This window comes from Lissotriton vulgaris, chromosome 7, assembly GCF_964263255.1.
Source record: "Lissotriton vulgaris chromosome 7, aLisVul1.2, whole genome shotgun sequence".
Taxonomy (NCBI): Eukaryota; Metazoa; Chordata; class Amphibia; order Caudata; family Salamandridae; genus Lissotriton; species Lissotriton vulgaris.
Window position 1 is genome coordinate 1,082,707,546 of NC_141695.1, and position 12,487 is coordinate 1,082,720,032.

The following is a 12,487-nucleotide window of genomic DNA, read 5'->3' on the forward strand; positions in this document are numbered from 1 at the left end:
GAAGTCGGTGCAGTAATCCAATCTGCTGATCGTCAGTGATTGTTCAAATAACTGCCTTCATGTTTTCGGGATTATAGATAAGGTTTTGTTTTGTACCTATATAAATGAGGAAACCGGTTGTTGTTGTTAAGGAGGAATGCTATAATAGATCTTATCAATTAAACAACAGGGGGTGGTGATGGACAGAGTTTCTGAATTAAGCAGAATACTCTCACCCAGTCAAGAGATCAGGGCTTAATCCAACACCGTTTTTTAGCTCACTGCACCATCCCAGCTCAGAACCTGGCTATATGCAAATTAGTCTGTCCCTGGCCCAGTGCATCATGGGAACAGGGCAAACCAAACTACCAAGCCAATTCTTTCGCTGGGAAGGAAACAAGCTACCGGGGACCGGTTTCTGGCATTTCAGCCGTCTTCGGCCCGGCTTGCTTGAATCCTGATGGTGCAATGAGCAAGGGACTCACGTCTGAGTATACCCTTCCACGCTTATGGTGGACAAAATAATTAAACAGGGGGTGGTGATGGACAGAGTTTCTGAATTAAGCAGAATACTCTCGCCCAGTCAAGAGATCAGGGCTTAATCCAACACCGTTTTTTAGCTCACTGCACCATCCCAGCTCAGAACCTGGCTATATGCAAATTAGTCTGTCCCTGGCCCAGTGCATCATGGGAACAGGGCAAACCAAACTACCAAGCCAATTCTTTCACTGGGAAGGAAACAAGCTACCGGGGGGCAAGACGTGAGTCCCTTGCTCATTGCACCATCAGGATTCAAGCAAGCCGGGCCGAAGAAGGCTGTAATGCCAGAAACCGGTCCCCGGAAGCTTGTTTCCTTCCCAGTGAAAGAATTGGCTTGGTAGTTTGGTCTGCCCTGTTCCCATGATGCACTGGGTCAGGGACAGACTAATTTGCATATAGCCAGGTTCTGAGCTGGGATGGTGCAGTGAGCTAAAAAACGGTGTTGGATCAAGCCCTGATCTCTTGACTGGGTGAGAGTATTCTGCTTAATTCAGAAACTCTGTCCATCACCACCCCCTGTTGTTTAATTATAATAGATTCTATCAGCATTAAGAGGAGTGGGATATTTAACCCGTGTATAGAACAAGCAGATTTTTGGATCTGCTCCAAAATATGATGCAAACTTGTTATCATGGAAGCCTCCAGCCGGATCTAACTTAGTGCCACCAGTGATCCCTAAAGTCCTATCTCTACTGCCACAGACTTCTGCTTGTTGATCCAGCAGCCTCCCCAGTGGAATTAGGAACTGTTGGGGGACACGGAGGGCGACATTGAGGATCTGGAAATAAACCATCCTGAGGTTGACCAGACTAGAGAAATGGGCAAATACGTAGCCCCAGATGATGGTTTTTCTGAGCACCCATAGATTTAGTCTAACCGACATCATGGAGGTTTTTTTCAGTCTGATACCTAGAGCTTGCAAACTTTTGACATTCTCATGTCATCAGTGGCAAAAGTACGTTCTATCTTTGATTTTAAAGACCAGTTCAGAAAGTCAACAGAGTTTTTGCAAGTATAGAACAGTTCTGGCTGGAAGGCCAGTCATGTACATGATATCACTTATGAGTTATGGCAAAATCGTGGGGTAGAGGAGCTCACGGTTTCCTCACCTTGTAGGTAAGTAACTTAAGTTATTTGTCAATTCGAAAGCTCTAAAAAAAAACCCTGCCAATTAAAGGTAATGTTTTTAAGTAGTGTTTGGTTTTGTTTGCTTTGCTGATTAGTGGGGTTACACCTCTAGCTCTGCTAATAACTGCCTTGAAAAAATGTGTGTTCTGAAAAACCTTGTGGCGCTTGCAGCTAACCCCTTGTGTTTTCTACCGCCAACGTTAGAGCACTCTAAAGGAGATGCGTGCTCATATCCACAGTATTATGAATTATTGACTTGCTTAGGAATGGCACTGTGCCTTTCTATTCTCTAGGGTGAATGTACACGCACAAGCTAGCTGTTGATGTGCAGTTGATGGCCATCAGTCTCTCAGGAAGACACCGCGCCAGTATATTGAGCATATTGCTTAATGGTCTTGATTGTTGACCATTTCTTTCTTATTTGTAAGGACCGTGGTGACTGCCTGGAAGTTGTAATCATTGTCTTGCAAAGTAGACCTTACTGATGTTTTTTAAACTGCTCCTATTGTAACCATAAAGTGCGAGATTTTTAATGTGTGTGATTTTTTTAGAGTAAAGACTTTGTCCTTTTCTTACAGGTACATTTAAGCTGGTAATAGAATTTTCAGAAGAATATCCAAATAAACCTCCAACTGTTAGATTTGTATCAAAAATGTTCCATCCGAATGGTAAGCACATCAGCGCCTTTTCATACATTGAACAAAATACATGCATACAACTATGTGCAATGTCGTTTTCGGAATTCGTAGTGTTTAAGGATTCAGTAGTATTGCAGATCTCCATTTTGATTTTGTGTATGTGCAAGTTGCTTATATAGCGCGGACTGTAATATTCATTATTTCAATGCATTTGTTATTCAGCCTAAAATGAATGATGAGGAAGCGCACTGAATAGTCTTTTTGCACAGAGGAAGAGTGTTTTTTATTGCTTTACTAAAGGATGGCGATAATGAGACTCTGCTCTCCAAGCGATGGTAAGCAGTATATATAGACTGGGAATTATCATTGTATTTTTCATGTACTTAAACGTACTGCTTACAAAAAAGTAGGGACCTCTCCAGTTTCAAGTTCCGTTGTTTCTAGGCCTATTCAGTGGGAAAGTTCCCTGGCTGTTGATGACTTTATTCAATGTGAGGGATTTGATGGCCTTTCTAAAAGAACAGATGGCTGTCCTTTACTTTCATGCAACATGTAAATAATGCTAAACCTAGGAGTTCAATGTTAGTGTGTGCTACATGGCTTGGAAGATTGCTGTAAATCCTGTGTAGATTATTTCCCCTTGTCCGATAAAGTGTGTCTACGAACTCTGGCTAAGTGATTTACAGAGGATGTAAGTCTTGTAAAACAAATGATTAAAAACTGGGAGGCCATATAGCGTCAAAAATATGAAATATGAAGGAAAGACCAACGAGGGAATGTCTCCTCTCACTGTAGGCAGCTGGTGTAGACCACTTTTTCAGGATCAAAATATCCATAATAAACCACAACCAGTCAGCTATTAGTAACCTGCATGCTGGTCTATATATGCTAGTTTATGCACCATTCCCAACAATACTCTCACTTGTAGCCTCACAAGAGTTGATAGTGATGCATCAAGCAGAGAAACTTGCATATTTTCTTTTAAGACCAGTACCTTGCTGGTTGCAGTCACTAACTAACTCGTTGTAGGAACCGGGACTGGTACATGACTCCTACAAGAGAAGTTTTAAGTCCTGGACAAAGTGGACAGTTGCCCCACCATCCAAGGTACCCCTGTTTAAATTGAAAGGGACAGTGGACATTCCGGTTATAATAATGTTGCTCATTACAAAATCAACGTATTTTTGTAATTTGACACCCGAGCATGCTTAACAGAAACTCAAGACCAGATTTACCTTTCATGCCAAGTGAGGGAAAGCAGCGCAAACTCTTGCAAGCACATTTACACATTTACTTTCTAGCACAAAATGTATTTTGCTCTGGATAAGTACCCTTGTCTCAGTACAGATGGTGCTTTGTGCCACTTTGCATCTAGGGGGCATTAATTAGTTTTAAATTGGCGGGTTAGTACAAGCATCCATCGTAGATTGGACTTTGCGTCAAAAATACAACTCCTCTTGGAAGCAGATGTTAACATGGATACATGTTTTTATTTCTCTAAAGGTTCCACGCAGTGCATGTGCACTGAACTTTACTGTACACATACAGTGTTTAGAATGCTTCAGTCCAGACATAGTATTTTGTTCCGGAAGGATATGCTTTCAGTGCAAATCCTATACTAGACCGCGCACACACATCTCCACCAAGGTGCAAAGGTCGTTTGTGGCACTGGACAGCTTGTTTGCGAACCAGCAAAGGGGTAGTGAACAGTGGCAGGCCATTTAATAAAATAAAATAAAATAAAAATGCACTTTCTCCCCATTGCGCAGCACAGAGCATTAACTCTGCCACTTAGGGCTAGATGTAGGTAAATAGTATTTACTGATTCGTAAATACCGAATTTTACCGATTCGGTATTTATGAATGGATAAATGCTATGTAGCAAAAATTCGGAAAAAAATTACGGAATCGTTAAGATTTGGTATTTACCGATTCGGTAATTGCCATTCATTCCTATGGGCCTGGAGGTCCATAGGAATGAATGTCAATTACCGAATTGGTAAAATACCGATTCGGTAAAAGGGGGAAAACATTGAAGGGTGGCAGGGTGTCACTTTGACACCCTGTTGCACCCCTCAATTGTTTATGGGTGCACATGTTGCAGACATACATGCCTTAAGGGCATGTATGTCTGCAACATGGCACTGAAGCAATTTGCATTAAATTGTTTTTTTTTTTTTTCATTATTTACCACCAACTTGTAGTTGGTGGTAAATAACGAATCCTAACATGGGATGAGCACTCATTTAAGTGCTTCCTACATTAGGATTTCGGTAATTTACCGAATCGGTATTTAAGAAATCAGTAATTTACCGATTCCTTAAATTACTGATTCGGTAAATTAACGAATCCTTAATTTCGGCCCCCTACATAAAAAAAGCCTATTACAGGTCGGTAACGGCCGAAATTCGTTAATTTCGGCCATTACCGACCGGTAATAGGCCACCTACATCTGGCCCTTAGTGTGTAAATGTGGCCTGCCCAGCATTAGCCCTCGTACTCTCAGGCAGATTGTGGCAATTAAAAAAATACGCTTTGTGTCATTTCTCTCTCCGTACTTCACCGCACATCTTCCGTCTTGACCCTTTCTCTCAGCCTCTCTCCACCTCTATGTATCTTCATACTCTTTCTGTACCATACGTTCACCTTCCTCACCTCTCTCTCGGTATACCCAAAATACCTCATTTCTTCTCTTATGACCTTAGCCACGCTGTCACTGACTGGTGGCCTGCATTTATATCAGTCACGATCTGTCCTCTCCTTCTCCCTCAACAGTTTCTCTACATTAGCTCTTCGACCTCACTACACTTTTTTCGATCTGAGCTTCCTATATCTTTCTGCCATCTGCTTCACTTTTCACACATCTGTCTTTACCTCACCTTTTTCTCTCTCTCACACGCCTTACCTCTGTGCTCTTTCTCTACCTTACCTCTTTAACTCATCTGTCTTTCTACCTCACATCTTCCTCACTACCTTACCTCTACCTCACTGCTCTCTCTTGCTAAATAAAGCGAACAGTTTACCTCCTCATCAGTAAACTACCTCAACTTCTCCGATCAGTGACGGCTCTAGGCTCATGGCGGCCCTGGGCAGGGAGCGTAGGTAGGGGCTCCGGAAGATGGGGTCCGGGCGGAGCGTGGAGGCTAGTGAAGTTGGGGTCAGGGTGTTTGGAAGTGGAAAGAGCCGGAGGCCACAAAATCCCTGCCAGGGACCACCACACAAATTTGTATCCATCCTCAGAGGATTATTATATTAAGGATATATATTGGCGTGGTGGCCCCTGGAGTTTGGCGGCCCTGTGCATGTGCACAGCTTGCACATGCCTAAGGCCGCCCCTGCTCCGATTTCTCTTCTTCTAACTCTGTTCCCTTTCCTTCACCTCCTGAAATAACTTCATCATTTTTGGTAACCTCTGAATACCTTCCTCTTCTTCTCTATCATCAACTTCTCTCTCACGCATGCACACAAACGCACATCTCTCTTTGGGTCCCCTTTTAGATTTCAACTCTCACTTGTCACCTCAACCACCTCTCCCAACCTTATTCTTTATAGATCTCTTTGCCTCTCCATCTTCTTACTCTTTTTCTATCTCTCCGCCTCTGTATAATCCTCGCCCTTCTTTCTCTATTTCTTGTATGCCTTTCAGCTCCCCATTTTCTCTCTACCCCACATTTCTCTAACCACCCTTCACCATTCTACATTTCTCTATTCTTCAATACTCTCTTTAATCGACCCATTTGTCTATCTCTTCTAAGTTTGCTGTATCTCTGCCTTACATCTTTGTTTTTCCATAAGTCTGTCTTTCTGCCTCTTGCTGCCTTTATCACTCTCTAGTGTTAATGCATCACCTCTCTATCTCCCTACCTTACCCCGTGGAGTACTGCACAGCTCAGCCTTCCTCAACATTTTCTTCTCCCTATGTCTATCTACCACACTCCAAAACCTACTTATTTCTCTACCTCTTTTTCTGTACCTACATCTTCCTCTTTCCACCACTCTGAATCTTTGCTTCTGGCTACCTCCCCTTTCCCTATTTACCGTTTCTCTCATCAACTTGCATATCTTTCTATGTAATCGCTATCTCTACCTCCTCCTTTCTCTACTTCATGTCTCTCAAAGTCTTTGTCCATTTATGTATACTATCCTGTTCCATTTCTCTTACTCAGCAGACTCGCAGGTAAATGTATTATAGGCCGAGATGTGCACATATAAAAAGTGGAAGGGGACAACTCTGGAAAAGAGCAACTAGGCACAAATTATCAAATTTTAACGATTGGAACGGTGGAAATCCTAAAAGTAGCACTCTGATTTTCACTGTTGCAGCAAGAATTCCAGTAGTGAATGGAGGGGTTATATCTGTTATTTCAAATACTTGACAACTAAAGCTGCAATTTTAAGCTATATGTGCAGAGGTCTTCCTTTAGTGCATTGCACTAATCCATTCAACATCTAACAAGTAACCCTTTGCATGTATTTTGCTACAGTGGGAGTAATAAGCTAGTTGGACACTAAATCAAACATTAAATGATGTTCCAAGTAAAAGAAATCTAGATCCATAATCAAAGAAGTGTCTCCAACAATGCTTGTTCGAGCTTTGTTTGGATCCTGTTTGGTTGGCAGACACCAGGCAGCTTAAGCGTTTAGCTGTTATAGCATATCTCTTTCTAAAAGTTTAACATATATATTGTTTACTATAACGAGGACTTTAATGCGCTAAAAAGGGTTAATAAATTCAAAGTTCCTCCTAACAGTGGGCGCCAAAATATTTCTTGCCTTGTGCCCCTCAAATCCTTAAAGTTGTCATTGCCTCCTTTAGGTGCACCATTCTCAGTGATTGCCACCCTCAAGGCTTTTTTCTGTCATGGGTGTGCCAGTAGCCAATGTTCTTTTTGCAAGACTTCTTCTTTCGGTAAAAGCAGCGTGAGAATGTTTGTTTCCCAACTGCAAGCACATCCAGATTGATGTATTTTGCTAAAACATCAGCCAGACATTTGAATATTGTATGGGACCGAAACGGTCCACCTAAACTTAACTGATCATATCTAACCAATCCCTAGCACGCTATCTTTTTGGCTTCAGTGGTAGGAGACGACAGGTGTGTCTTAAATGGATACAGTAGTTCATGAAGAACCTGTGCACAGTCGTGGGAAATAGTGCAATGATCAGCTTTCATAACATCGCGTAACTTGCCACTACACAGGCCCTTGCTCAATATACGTTAACATTACATTCACCGAACCTTTGCATAAATTGTGAGGGGGGTGGCCGGGGGGCTTGGTTCTAGAACTCTGCGGATAATTTGCAGATCTAATCGATTTTGGCAGATTCAATAAACCACTCCATGTGTTCCTCACTAGACCACGTTAAAACCTTGATGTAGACCTTTTGCTTGGGTAAGTTTTTGAACCCTCTCCTGAAATAAAATATCTTTGGGCCATTCTAAATGCGAACCTCAGATCAGCAATGCTATTCAGCCTGCTCACGGGGGTACAAGTTGTAGAAGAATAGTTGATGCTTAATTGGACTTTGCTGCTTTATTTAGATGTCACACAAGATCTGTTGCAGAACTTGCAGGAATTAGGTGGGTAGCTGGATTAAGAAAATTTGATTCTCCAGTGGTGGCCGAAAGTTAAGTTTATGGTATGCCGAAGACGAGGTTACGTGCAAAATCCTTTACATTTTTCAACACTTTGACTAGTGCAAAGTGATTTTGTTTTTAATTTTCATGCTGCCTTTGTCAACCTGAGTGCTGACTTTTACAGGCCCAGTTAATTCCATCCTCCTTTTGTTTCACCAGTAGGCGAGATAGCAGGATCTTTAGTCACTAAGCAGTGCTCTGCAATGCGCTGCAACTCTAAAATCTTGTTTTCTTAAACCTTCTCAGTGGCACTACCCACCTGACTATTTGGTAGTATTGAACCGCGCCTATTGACATACTTTTTTCCCCCTCCTCTTTATTTCTATGTTTTTCAGAGAACAAGAACCATACCAAGATGCAGAAGAACATAACTGACAATCTTATATCATGCAGCTTTCACATCACCACTAGACATACATTCCCGCTCGTCACCCGCCCTCCCCCTTGCTCAACACATTAGCCATGTAGATCAGTCATACAAGACCTTGGCTGCTCGTTCATCAGTCCTGACTTTTTTCATGGAGATTTTCTTCAACCTTGGCCCATTCCAGAACATTCCTATCCCAAGCATCCAGCGTAGGGGGCCTCAGTCGGGTCCAGTGGATGGCAAGGCTGCTTTTCAAAAGCACCATAGCTAGTGATGCAAATTTGTGTCGTAGTGTAAAGTTTCGCAATTAAATTTAAGAGACAATGGCGAACAGTTCTCTTGGTGTGCAGCTTCACCACACCGTGCATTTTATCCAGAATCTCTGCCAGTAATCCCCCAGGAGGGCATAGCCCCAGATCATATGGAAGAAGTCAGCCTCTTCCCCCTCCTCCCCCGTCTCCCCTGCCCCCCACATCTTGGACATGTCGGGGGTCTGTCAGGAAAAATTCTATGTAGTCTGGCAGATGTCAGATATATGCGGTGGATAATCTAGAAATGCACCAACTTGAATTTAGCATTGCTAGAGATAGTATAGACCTGCCTGCAAGCCTGTTCCCCTTCTTTATCTGTGAGGTCGGGTGTAGGCGTCAGTTCACTATCCCACCCTCACCACGCCACATTGGGCTGCCTGCACCTGTCCTGTTTCAGTGCGCTGTGCAACACTGACAACCATGCACAGCTGGAGCAAGGCATCCAACATAGATGTTGACTGGGGTACTTTATGAAACCTGACCAGATTTCCCTAGTTGTACGTGCCATTGTGGCATAGTGTATGTAGAAAATTACCAAGTCCTACCACAAAAGTAGTTTGAGCTTCTTCGAACGTCACAGAGGTCTCACCCTTGTACAGGTCCCCCATGGTAGTACACCCTCCGTTCCTCCATCCAGCCATTGACATCACCCTACATATCTATTGGAATGGCTGTAGCCATCATAGCTCCAGGACTCTAAACAAAGGAGGTTGTTTTAGTACACTCTTAATTGCAATATCCCATGCTATAACTACTTGTTGAATTACTGTTCGGCATTAATTGGGGTCCTATATCCTCTCATTAATGTGACCAGCTACTGTTCCTCTTCCCAGGTACCCTACAGCAACCTTTTTTCCCCAACTGTTCAGTCACACCATCAAGCCGCATGCTGTAACTGTGTCACTGAATGATACAATTCTAGATCAGGGAGCCCCAGGCCCCCCTCATTTTTATCTTGTTAAAGAACTTACTAATTAACTTTTGACCTTTTACCTGCCCAAACCAGTGAGACTAATAAGGAGTCCAGCTCTTTGAATAGCGAGTGAGGAAGGCCGCTTAGGTTATTTTTGCAAGTAATGCAGGCACTGGGGAGGAAGACTATTTTAGCAAGGGTTATGCGACCTGTCACAGAGATTGGAAGCTTTCTCTAAAACTTAACTGATTTGCGCAATCCCTGTACCACTCTGCCCATATTCAGATCATGTTGCTGTATCGGTGAATGTGCTGTTTGTATACCCAAATATGGAAACTGGTCCGTTGTCCTAAGAAAATCAGGTAATATATCTGGCTCAGTTCCGACCAGTGAACTCCTCAGAAACACCACTGTTTTGTCACTGTCCTGTTCACTCATAGTCCCGCTTCATCACCAAATTTGTCCAATACGTGGACACAACATGCGCCGCATGCCCCAATTTTATTACTTAAGCTGACAGGGCCTCCCGTAGGTCTGTCACTAGCACCTTCATTAAGAGAGCAAACCAAGGCGAAAGGGGACAACCCTGTCGGGTGCCCCTCTCCATTGGCCAAGCTGCTGACACCAACCCACCCAGTCGTACCCTGGATGTGGATGCTGTGTACAACAACCAGACCCATCCTACAAACTGTGGCCCAAAGCCCATCATTCTCAATACTTCAAACAAGTAATCCCAATGGACAGTGTTGAAAGCCTTCTCAATGCCCAGGGAGATCAAAGCTCCCATCTTGTTGTTTTGTTGCATGGAAAAATGTATGTGTGCCAATCTCTGTATATTTAACATTGTACTACAGCCTGGTATGAAACTGCACTGGTCTTCATGCACCAGCGGACCAATGACCCTTTTTAGCAGGTTGGTCAGAGCCTTGATAAGAAACCTTAGTATTGGTTTTTACCTTCTGCAGTGTCCTACATGACCCACCAATGTGGGATCCTTTCTAGTTTTGGGTATTGTATAATAATCGTGGCCTCCCTCATAGAGCCCGGTTACATGCCCATCCTCTTGCTCTCAAAGAAGACCTCAAGTAGTTTGTATACTAGCAAATGTGTATATGTTTGCTAAAATTCAGGAGGGAAACTGTCAAGTCCTGGTGTTTTGTACTGTGGGAGATGGTCGCCTCCAATGCCTCATTCTGCTCACTCGTCAATCACAAGAGCAGCAGGGCGGTCCGATAATCCCTGATAGTTGCACTAGACACCACTGGCAACCGACGATACACCTGGTGAGATGGTTCTGGAGTTCACTTAATGTGCCTCGTTGAGTGGAGAACGAGCCCCCCTTCCCAGTGTACGGAGTGTTAGGATCTGTGGCAGAGGCTGTCCCCTCTAAAGTAACCAGGCAAGTAGCCTGCCTGACTTGTCATCCTCCCTATGAAGCTTCTGCCTGCATTCTTTAAAGTAAGAGTATCCAGCTGGTCTCATTTCTCCACCAGTGTTTTCTTGACCACAACCAACGGTCCTGCGACCACCCTCCCCCCAAATCATAGCCGGATCAGACTGTTCTCTACACTGCAGGCGGACAACTCTCTGCTAAAACCTACATATCTCCGCCTTTAACTGGTGCTGAATGGCAATCTTTTATCTAAGGCATTCTCCTCGGAGATCCACCTTGAAGGCATCCCACTCAATTGCTCTTGTAGGGGTGGACTCCCAGTTCAAGTTAAAATATCCTTCTAGAGCATCCTGTATTTCAGCACAAAATGCATTGTTTTGCAATGCCTCTGGCTGCAATCTCCATAAAGGGAGAGATGGATGTAATTGTGTGCGTTGTGGTGTACTCTATTATCAGTTGTGCATGATCCTCTAAAAATAGACATTCTTGAGCTGCAACCGCCGTCTTGGCAGCCATGTCTCTTGACATCAGTATAATATCGAATTAGCTTTAGGTATTATGTGTCAACAAGTGATATGAGCATGCCCATGTCAAGGGGTGACGCTCCCTCCAGATATCAATGCAATCCAACCTGTCGATAATCTCAGTTAAAGCTTGTGTCATGGCCAATTTAGTATGCAACCATGTAGGGTGTCTATCCAGTGTACCATTCAAGATGCAGTTGAGTGCACTTCCCCATATAAGTGGGAACTGAACATTTGGTGATAAGGGGCCTGATTACGATCTTGTAATAATGTGGGCTGGATATCAAACTTAATTGATATCCAGTCCACCTTATTACAAGTTCCATAGGATATGATGGAATTGTAATACGGCGGACAGGATATCAGTCGTTCGTGACCGATTATCCTATCCGCCAAGATTTTACTCAAACCCAAGGTGTCCAGAATTCTTCTAAAGAAAGCACAATGATCTATGTTTGTGGCGTACACATTCAGGAAACCTATCTCTTTACCATTTAGTAACCCATAAAGCAGTATATTATCAGCCCACCACATCCGCTTTACTGTATCTGTGCTGAAAAGGAACCCCTGAGGCCACCCAAATTTCCACGTCCCTAGCATAAGACCTTTATGTGTACAAGTGCAACTGCCGTAATTTTTTGTGGGTCTTATCTGTCTCAAACTGTGAGGTAGGTTTCTTGCAAGAATAATATCTGAATGGCCTTCCTCTTTGCATATGAGTGGACCTTTATACCACCTAATATGGTCATTTATTTCCCGCGCATTCCGGGTTGCAATACTAACTGTCTGCGTGTCCGGTATAATACAGTCAAAACCTCCACTGTTGCCAGGGAATAGGGACCCAAACCGGACCACAGGAATGTACCTGACCCAACCCTGCATGACCAGCTGCAGATTCAAGTAACCGCCACAATCTACTGCCACTGTTCAGTAAAAACTCTACCCAAACTCCCACAACTCCCCTCCCCTAGTAAAACGGTAAACAAATCTTGTTTGCATTTTCCATCTAATTCAACCCTGAACTCAGAACATAGAACACAAAGAAATATTGCAAGT

At 43.3% G+C, this 12,487-nt stretch overlaps 1 protein-coding gene across 1 annotated transcript in view; it reads left to right on the top strand.

Moving 5' to 3' along the window:
* Positions 1–12,487, top strand: part of UBE2B (ubiquitin conjugating enzyme E2 B) — a 130,519-nt gene that overhangs the window by 62,715 nt on the left and 55,317 nt on the right. The window contains exon 4 of the mRNA XM_086931524.1: positions 2,226–2,315. Within this exon, the coding sequence (XP_086787650.1) occupies positions 2,226–2,315 (90 nt within the window). The remainder of the gene's footprint in view (positions 1–2,225; positions 2,316–12,487) is intronic.